This window comes from Callospermophilus lateralis, chromosome 7 (assembly GCF_048772815.1).
Source record: "Callospermophilus lateralis isolate mCalLat2 chromosome 7, mCalLat2.hap1, whole genome shotgun sequence".
Lineage (NCBI taxonomy): Eukaryota > Metazoa > Chordata > Mammalia > Rodentia > Sciuridae > Callospermophilus > Callospermophilus lateralis.
Window position 1 is genome coordinate 38,170,909 of NC_135311.1, and position 10,640 is coordinate 38,181,548.

General features: G+C 39.5%; 1 protein-coding gene across 1 annotated transcript; it reads left to right on the forward strand.

Moving 5' to 3' along the window:
- The first annotated feature begins 5,760 nt into the window (after positions 1-5,760).
- Positions 5,761-8,748, forward strand: LOC143404196 (T-cell surface glycoprotein CD1b-like). Its single transcript, XM_076862479.1, has 6 exons — positions 5,761-5,821; positions 6,116-6,382; positions 7,012-7,284; positions 7,480-7,758; positions 7,990-8,083; positions 8,727-8,748. Exons 1-6 carry the CDS (start codon positions 5,761-5,763, stop codon positions 8,746-8,748), a joined length of 996 nt encoding a protein of 331 aa, XP_076718594.1.
- Positions 8,749-10,640: the final 1,892 nt, after the last annotated feature.

A 10,640-nucleotide genomic window follows, 5' to 3' on the forward strand; every position in this document is an offset into this window, starting at 1 on the left:
AAAGTGAAATTGTTACATAGCAAATTACTAAATCAATCATCCCACAATGAATTATTGATTGATTGATTGATTGATTTTTGGAAGGAGTATCTAAAATATGTTCTTTTAGCAAATATTCTAAATCTAACAATATTAATAATATCGAGTATAGTCAATATTATACTATAGTATTATAATATTATAATATGACTATACTGGTTATACATAAGATCTTGGCACTCATTCATTGTTCACATTTGACACAGAATGAATCAAACCTACATCTCCCCTTTTCTTGCCCTTCTCTCCTTCCCTGGTCACTGCTCTTTAATACTCTTTATGTATTCTGTATGGTGGCAAATGACATGATCTCCCTTTTCTTCTTCTTTTTCTTTTTTTTTTAAGTTGAAGAATATTCAAACACATGCTTCTTTCGCCATTTGTCTTTTGATGGACACTTTGGTTGTTTCTGTGTTTGTTTTGTTATTTCTGTATCTTGGCTACTGTCAATAATTGTGCAATGAATATGAGACTGCAGATAACTTTATAAGATACTGATTTCATCTCCTTTAGGTATATAGTTGGAAACTGGTCCTCTGGTAATTTCCTTTTAAATTTATCTAGGAACCTCTATGCTATATTCCATAGTGGCTGCCCCAAGAGACGTTCCTGCCAACCATGCACAGGGCTTCTAATTTTTGCACAGCTTCAGTAATGCTTGCTATCCCTTATCTTTCTGATGTTATTCCCCTCGGTCAGGTACGAGGTGATATCTCCTTGTAGTTTCAATTTTCACTTCCTTGATGACTAATGATTTTGAGCATCTTGTCATATATCTACTGGCCATTTCTATGCTCTTTGAAAAAGAAAATGTCATTCAAGTCTTTTTTTTTATTTATATATGACAGCGGAATGCATTGCCATTCTTATTACACATATAGAGCACAATTTTTCATATCTTTGGTTGTATATAAAGTATATTCACACCAATTCATATCTTCATACCTGTACTCTGGATAATACTGATCATCACATTCCACCATCATTAATAACCTCATGCTCCCTCCCTTGTCTTCCAACCCCTCTGCCCTATCTAGAGTTTGTCTATCTTTGTCCATTTTTAAAACAGGATATTGGCTTTTCTGTAGTTGAGTTGTGTGAGTTCTTTATATATTTTGGGTGTTAAAAACTTATATACACTTTGCAAGTATTTTGTGGTTATATAGGTTATATAAGTATTTTGTTGACTGTTTTCTCTCTTGTGGAGTATGTTTTTAGTTTGATATAGTCTTAATTTATTTATCTTTTGTTGTTGGAGATTGAGTTTTTGTGGTGATTCAAAAACTCACTGCAAACACCAATGTCAAGGATTCTTCCCTTTTCTTTTCCTGTAGGAATTTTATGGTTTCAGGCATTATTCCTTCAATCTATTTTGAATGGTGAAATGTGAGTCCAGGTAGCTATTTTGTGTTTGGAAATGCAGTTTTCCCAGGACCATTTATTAAAGAGACTATCCTTTCCTACTCATGTACTCTTGGCACCCTTGTGGAAAATTAATTTAACAAACATGTTTGTGTTATGTTGCTCCTCATTCTGTACCCATGGTATGTGCCTTTTTTATGGTAGTACCTTACTGTTTTGATTAATATATAGCTTTGCCACAATAGTGTATTTATTCATTTAAGTTATATTTATTTTTTCACTGATACATTAAAAGCAGAAAAGTTGTACGTATTAATGGAGTATGATGTGATGTTTCAATGCATACAAACATGGTATAATCAGGTAAAACATATCCATCTCCTTGAACATTTAAAATCAGGTGGAGTGATGGCTCTGACTTTATTTTTCTTTCCTGGACTTGATTCTGACTTTTCTAGATCATTTGTTTGATAGGTATTGATTAGAATCTATAGATCACTTTGAGTAATATCAAAGTTTTTAACAATATTCTTTTAATCCATGAGCAAGGGATATCTTGCCATTTGCCTGAGTCCTCTTTACTTAATGTTCATGGTGTTCAGCCTACGCATCTTTCACATCCTGTTTCTTTTTTTATAATGTTTTATTTTTAATACTATGATACATGAGATTTTATTTTTCATTTTTTGTGTGAGTAGGTTTTTGTTTGTGTATAAAATGCTCCTTTTTCTATGCTTTGTATTCTGCAGTTTCACTGAATTCATTTATTTGTTCTAAATGTTTGGGATCCTCTGTCGACGGATCCTATGCTAAAGCAGTGATGTTTTGAAATTTTTCCTTCAGATTTAGGTGCTTTTATTTATTTTTGTTGCCTTATTGCTTTTGCTAGGATTTCTAGTGCTTTGTTGACTAGAAGTGGTGAGTGAGGGCATCCTTGTCTTCTACTAGATCTCTGGAAGCTAAATGTTCAACTTTCCCCAATGAAAATGTGAGATTTCCATAGATGTCTTTTATTATGTTGAGGAAATTCCCTTCTATATCTTACTGTGGAAAGAGTTGTTTTCAAGAAAAAAAAACTTGGAACTTTGTTAAATGCTCTTCCGCATAAAGAGAGATAATCATCTCCTTTGCTTTGGGGGCAGAATTTTAGGATATTTATTGACATATAGTTTATTGGTGACTCAGAAAACAGGGATCCATTTTCACTTGTTAATTTCTATTCTCACAGAACTTTTTTTTAGTTGTATATGGACTCAATGCCTTTATTTGTTTTTATGTGGTTCCACTATAGAACCCAGTGCCTCACACTTGCAAGGCAAGTGCTCTATCACTGAGCTACAACTCCAGCTCCTCACAGAAATTTTTATTATTGCAAACATTTATTATGGCCCTGTGTCCAGGGCATCCTGGATTAGGATAGCTAAAAATTTGAATTTTGAAATATTTTTCCTACTTAGTTTCTTTTGGCAAAAAGGTCATTCATGGAGAGAGGAGTCCTCAAGAAAAAGAGTGTCCTGGCAAATGTGTTGGTAGCCTGAGCCAAGTTTGAAGCCTAGATGGTATGTTTACGGAGGCAGCAACAGTAGTATGAGTGTGTCTTACATAGGCAAGCGCTGGCCCTGTCCCTGGTACCTCTTGCTTCTCAGAGCGTCTGTGCTTGTGTGTGCACAGACCTTGAAGGCACTCATTCCAATCCTTCTCAGGGTCAAGGGCAACACCTTACCCCTTCATTCTTAAAACCTATTCACACAAGTGAACCTGAAGTACACAGAGTAAGCTGAACACTGGGTGCCTGAAAATATTACATGAAACATAAAAACTGTTTAAATTGCTGTGCTCTTTACTGAAGGTTTATTTGTCACTCTTCTTCCTTGACTTTGTTCTGATGATCTCATTGCTGGCTCATTGCAGGGTCAACGATAGCACAACTGATTATCAACCACTGGGTCTGGGACAGCTCATGACAATCCTCTGATCTTTTCTCAGGCTTGTGAAAATAAAGGAAACTAACCCAGAACTTTCCAATGAAGAACTGGCAAATCACTGTGGGAAATTCATCATTATTCCTTATAGTGATAATAACTAATAGTTAGAAATAAACTAATCTTTTTGTAAAATTTTGGGGTTTATGACTGTCCCTCAGAATTCCGAAATTTTGTTTACCACTTGCAAAGGAGCTTCATTGGAAATGTTGGACATGTTATGTGAACCCAATAGGTTGATCATTGGGGACAATGCCACTAACAACCTCTTCTCTTTTCAATAAATTATGTTTCTCTCTAAAACAGCTATGGTCAAATTTGCATTACCCTCAGATAGGACACAGTAACTAAAACAGCAGTGAATCCTTAGATAAGCAGTCATAAATGATCCTTTGATCACATGCATAAAAGTCACTCAATTTTTTTTTATAGACAAATGAACTGAAAGTAGAATGAGACCAGCTTAAAATAGAACATACTCCATATGTCGGAATAGAGATCCCAGAAATACAAACATACATCTTCAGTAAATTGAGTCTCAACAAAGGCAGCGAAATCACACAATTGAGAAGGATAGTCTCTTTGATAATCAGTTCTGGGGAAAATGGAAGTCCGTCCATACATAGAAGAAGGAAACCTCACCCAAATCTCATGCCCTAATTAAAAAAAAATCAAAGTGCATTAAAAGCCTAAATATAATACCTGAAACTATGAAATTGCTAAAAGACAATATAGGGGGGACACTTGGGGACATTAGTATAGGCAAGAATTTTTGGATGGGAAGCTGAAAGCCTAGTCACCAAAACCCAAACTTGACACAGAGGATTCTGTCATACTGGGAGGTTGCTACACAGCAAAGGAATAACAGAGTGAAATGACATCCTACAGAACAGGAGAAAACATTTGCCTACTATCATCTGAAAAAGACTAATATCAAAGACTAATATGTATGAAATTCCCCAAATTCAAGAACACAATTCAACTGAGGAAATGATCGGAACAGACATTTCTCATCAGGACACACCCAGGCAATGCAGGGTTCAGCATACAACAAGACAAAGGATTCCGATTGCAGATACCCTCTTGGTACCTATGTTCTCACTCATTATTTTCTCTTCCTTCTACTCTCTGTTCCTACTACTGTGCCTCAAAGGCTTAGTGAGCATTGTCTGTCTGCGTTCACGTACTGGTCCAGAACTGAGGATAGGGTAAAATACACTTGTAGAAAAAGAATCAAAGCAGGGGCTGGCATTGGGGCTCAGTGGTAGACCCTCGCTTAACAATTGTGGGGCCCTGGGTTCGATCCTCAGCACCACGTAAAAATAAATAAAATAAACGTATTGTGTCCAAATACAACTAACAAACAAACAAACAAAAAAGAACCCAAGCAAGGACTGGAGTGTGTGCAGTTGAAAAACAAACAATAATAAGAAACTCTGAAGGGACACTGTAACAGAGAAAGCCTCCCCAGCCTCACAGTGTTTTATATTTTGCTTTGGGCCAGGTGTACTGTATGCTGGAACTCTCATCATTCTGCTGTTTCTGTTGTAGGTTTTCATGACGTTTTTACTCGACTGATCTTTTACTTGACTGACATTTTTACTTGAGAGATTTTTCAGTGGTTTCATGTTCATTTCTTTGTATTCTGTTTGGTGAATTAAAAAAGGGAAGATAAAATCAGAGAGATGTTTGTCTTCATTTTTCAGGTTTCTGGTCTAATTGTTGTATATTATGTCTATTGATTTTTTTTTCCTCCCAAGACTCTGGTAGATTGGCTGATTTTACAGATACAGTGGGAAATTCAAAGAGGTTGACAAAGTTGGAGTCAAGATATGAAAATAGAACATCAGAAATATGAATGTGAACTAGGGCGACCAGACAAGGAGGATGACACAGGGACAAGGAGACACTGATAATACAGGGAAGGAATAATGACATTCCCAGAGATAGGGAAATGGAAGGGAGAGAGGCTGAGTTGGGTGGATAAACCAGAAGGGTCCTTCCCAGCACAGGGGCAACTGAGAAATTCCTTACTGTTACTTCCTCAATTTACAGACTTACAAATAGGGAGATGAAGCGAACTTTCAAAATCACATAGGGATTTTTCTGAGCTTAGCTCAAGGAAGCTGTGGATCTGGAGAGAAGCGGAAAGGCAGGGAGGTAAGAATAAGGCTAGAAGTCATGGCTACAGGAGGAAATGAGAGGTGGAGTAGGAGTCGCAAGGGCTGTGGGAGGCACACTTCTTCTCCAATCAATTGGTATAAGGAAGAGATCTGTCAGTTGGAAGAGAGGAAGTCACTACAGAGTGCTGAGAGACAGGGTTTCAGAAATGAGAGATCAAACACCAGCTGAGAGTCAGAAGTCCTCTCTCAGTGAAATGCTGCTCCTGCAACTTGTGTTGCTAGCAGTTCTCTTCCCAGGTGGTGGCAATCAGGAAGGTAAGACTAACACTGGCAACTCCTGATCCGCCAGTGTTGCAGGGTCTGGTAGAAGGCAGGGTGCCTTGCCTAGGTGCACCTAGATTCTGAGGTCTTGCCCCCTCCTGACTCCATCCCTGTTCCACCTGCTGGAGGTGGGGCTGCAGCCTGAGGTCCTGGGCTCTCAAATGTGTCAGGCATTATGCATCTGCATACCCTGGGGTCTCCGTTCCTGCATGTTTCCAGTACACATGATTTCTCTTTCCCTCCTGTTTCTCCCTTTCTCTTCACTCTCTTTCCTTCCTTTCTTCACAGCCTCCCAGGGGCCGACCTCCTTCTATGGCATCCAAATCTCATCCTTTGTCAACAGCACCTGGTCACAGAACCAAGCCTCAGGCTGGTTGGAAGATATGCAGATTCATGGCTGGGATAGTGAGGCAGGCACTGCCATCTTCCTAAAGCCCTGGGCCAAGGGCAACTTCAGTGATGAGGCCATTCTGATGCTGGAGGAGATCTTCCAAGTCTACTTCTCTGTTTTCACCAGTGAAGTGCAGGATCATGTCAGTGAGTTCCAGTTGGAGTGTATGTTCCGTCCTCACACCTGGGGGATGTGAGGGACTTTAGCTCCAGCTCCAAAGGACTGCTCCCTCTGCTCCTTCCCCATCCTCCTTTCTTCACCCAGCTGCATGCACACACCTCTTATAGTCGGCTCCCTCTCGGACTCCACACCTCCACAAAATATTTCATATCTTGCTGCCTGTGCATTTATCTCTGCTAGATATGACAGGTCTGCTCTGTGACCAGCCCCAGGTATGTCTCCTGTGAAACTTGCTCCTTCCTTTCCTCTTTGTCCTGAGAGACATAAAGTGTGCCTCTTCTTCCTATCCATCCATTCAAACTTCTCTCCATGTGAAGTTCTGGTTTCCTTTGAAAGCTGTGCTGGTGGTGACTGCTCGACACTCTTCCTTACCCTCTGCCTCTCCCCTCTCCTGTACCCATGGTCTACTTTACACAGATGCTTACCCTGTTCACAATATTCATACTTGTCCTCAGTGCTTTCCTCCTGAAAATCTCCAAATGCTATGATTATTTAGGCTCTTCATTTTACTTTCCAGATTTTTTTCCCTCACCCAGAATCAACATCCTGGGTCTTCCCCACATCCCTTTCCATGTTTGCTACTCAGTAACTTTTCTGTTTTCCTTCTGCCCAGACCCTTTTGAGATCCAGGGCTTAGCAGGCTGTGAGCTGCGCTCAGGGGGAACCATCATGGGCTTCCTGAGGGGGTCTTTAAAAGGAATCGATTTTCTGAGCTTCAAGACAGGCTGGCCCTCCACAGAAGGTGACCTCAGGGCACAGAAATTCTGCACAGTGATCACGAAGTACAAAGGTATCTGTGAAACAGTGGAGAAGCTGCTGTTAGAAACCTGCCCCCAATATCTCCTGAGCATCCTGGAAGCAGGGAAGGCAGACCTGCAGAGGCAAGGTAGGTCCTGCTGGGTGTCACTGTCCACTGCCTCTTCAGCCCAGGAGTAGGAGTGTACCCAAAGAAGAAGAGGGGCTTCATGGGTAACTGTTTCCATTTGCAAATGAGTAGAGATAGAAATGGGTGTATGGGTCCCTGTGCTCTGGGTTAGTGTCATAATGTGACACCCTTCCTTCCTTCCCTTTCCTGTCCCAGTGAAGCCTGAGGCCTGGCTGTCCAGTGGTCCCAGTCCTGGGCCTGACTGTGTGCTGCTGGTGTGCCATGTCTCTGGCTTCTACCCCAAACACGTGTGGGTGATGTGGATGCGAGGTGAGCAGGAGCAGGAGGGAACCCAGAGAAGTGACTTCCTGCCCAATGCAGATGGCACATGGTATCTCCAAGCAACCCTGGATGTGGCATCTGGGGACACAGCTGGCCTGGCCTGCAGGGTGAAGCACAGCAGTCTAGGAGGGCAGGACCTCGTCCTCCACTGGGGCGAGAAAGGGGTACAGATGGGGGAGGTGGTGCTCAAGCACAGAGGGAGGATTGGAAGGTTGAGGGGAAAAGAGAATGGTTGGTGTGGGGGCTGGGGACAGGGACCAGGAGAGAAGAGTGGACAAAGGGACTTTAGAGAATGAAGGCTGTGGAGATACACAAGGGAAGGGAAGGGGTGAATGTACGGGACTTGAAGGGACATCATCCCCTGTGCTCTCTCCCCATTCACAGGACACCCCCTCTCTGTTGGCTTGATCATTTTGGCAATCATAGTGCCCTGTGCGCTCATTTTTCTGGGGCTTGCATTGTGGTTCTGGAGGCGCAGGTGAGTTTATTTCCTTAGTCTTCCTTCTCTGTAGGTACTCCCACTGTTTTCTCCTGCCATCTACGTGTAGCACAAAACCTCCTTCTTTCCACCAGAACTTCTTCTTCACTCCTGTTACCTGCTGAGAATCAATTTTAAAAATTGCGGTAAAAATCACACAAGATGTACCATCGTTACCATTTTTAAGTGTGTTAAATGCATTTCCATACTTTGCATCCACCACCTTCATCCTTCTCCCAAACCTTTTTCTTCCGCATAGTGGAAACTCACTTTGCACTCAGAAATGCTTCTCTGTTCCCTGTCCCGCAACTTGTTGGTGGCTCCTCCACTTTCCATCTCTATGAACTTGACGACCCTGTGTAACTCCTATAATTGGAAGCAAGTAGTAATTGTCATTTGTGACTGATTTATCTCACTTAGCAATGAGTGTTCAGTTCTGTTGTAGCCTATCAGAATTCCCTTCTTTCTTTAGGTGGTATAACATTTCATTCCATGAGTACACACCACATTTTTTTAGCCATTTATTCATTACTGGATGTTGGACCATTTCCACTTTTGGCTATGGTGAGTAGTTCTCCTATAAGTGAGGACGTATGCATATGTCTTAGACACAAATGGCTTGTTGTTCTGGCTTTCTTGACAGGTCGTATCAGGACATTCAGTGAGCGCTCGTCAAGTCTTCTCTCCCATTTGGAATAAGTTCCGAGAAATCTAGAAACTTGGGATGTCATCCCAGGAGTCAACCTTTATACATTTTATCAAGTAATCATTGATGCTGATCAAAGCATTTTCCCAATAGTTTGTAAGATAGTCACAATTTATATACCAGCAGCAAAACAATTAAGAACTGTGAATTTATTTTGAGATGCTATCAAAAGTAGTACTCCTCCCAAACTTCATCATTCATTAAAAACATACTATGTATTTAATAGGAATTTTAAGATTTTTTTATTCAGTTAATATGTGCCTTATACTTAATGAACTTGAAATTTCAAAAAAAAAAATTATGTGTCTGTAACCCACTTGTTTTGCATGTAATATATACACATGGATTCACTTTCAGAATGTTTTGTTGTGGATTTTACATCTGTTTATGTTCATTTAACTTTTACAGTGTTCCTATCAGGTATTGGTATTAAGGATTTTTTGACTAAATAAAATGAAATGAAATGGTTGTGTCCCCCCCCCCAGTGTGTGGGACAATTTGGATGTGCCTACTTTTGTTTGAATTATTTGTGTAGATTTAGTGAATTCACCAATGCAGTCATGTGTTGGGAGGTTTTTTGGGTTTTGTTTTTTTAATAGAAAAGCATTAAATTTAGTGGCCAGTTTTTCTTTTTTTTCCCCCACCAGGGATTGAACTCAGGGATGCTTTAAGCACTGAGTCACATCCACTGCACCCTTACTCCCATTTTTTGAGACAGGGTCTTCCTCAATTACCTAAGCGCCTGGTTAAGTTGATGACTCTGGCTTTGAACTTGTGATCCTTCTGCCTCAACCTCCCAAGCTGGGATTTGTGGCCAGTTTTTGAGAATGTTTCTAGCTCTTCTTTATTGTATATTTGGAATTTTCTTTTTCTTCATCTTTGATGATTTTCAAAGATTTTGTACAAGTCATCCAAATCATGCAATATTTTCCCTTGTACTTCTTTGAGGATTAATTTGCATTCATTGTTCTAATTTCTTGGTGAAAATTGTTAAGTAATATATTTTCCCATATTTGCTTTATTTAAAGTCTAAGAATTCTATTGAAACAGGGCTTTAGTGCATGTCAGGAGGCTTGAAGTACTGTGTCATCTTGGTCAGTTCAATGTATTTTCTAATTTTTCATTATGACATTTATTTAGAAATTATATTTCGAAATTCCAGGTAGTATGGGGTTTTGCCAGAAATATCATTGCTATTGTACCAGCAATAATATTTTGTGAGTTTTCATTCTAAAATTTGCTCATATTGTTTCATAAATAAACTTCATTTTCAATAGAAGTGTTTGTTTTTATTGGAAGAGAATTCTGGTTCTGGTGTTAAAAGTTGAATTCTAAATACATCAGTTAGGTCACTTCTATTAATTGTGCTGTGCCCCTCTAATACATATTCAGCAATTTGCTTTTCTATAATTCACACAGGTATGTGAATAAAATTCTCCACCAAAATTATACATTTTAATCTCTTTTTTAATATAATATCGTTGGCTTCGTAATTTAGAGAATGTCCTATCACGTGCCTAAATATTTACAAATGCTACATCTTCCTTATGATGTGTTTCTTCTTTTAATGTTTCCGTGCCAGTGAGGTAATATTTTCAGGACTTGGTAGGGCCTAATTGGGTTCCTCAGGGTTGGTGTTTTTATTTATGTCCTTTTCCATCTTCTTAACTCTAGGCCTTCTCTTTAGTTACATTTCTTATACTTCTCTTGTGAATACAATACGGGTAATAGTAAGTCATTTCCTACTTACTTTCATAGTATTTGTCATTTAAATATTCAGAATATTTATTTTAATATAATTTACTACTAGATTTGTATTTATAACTCAATCTGCTATCTTCATATTGCTTC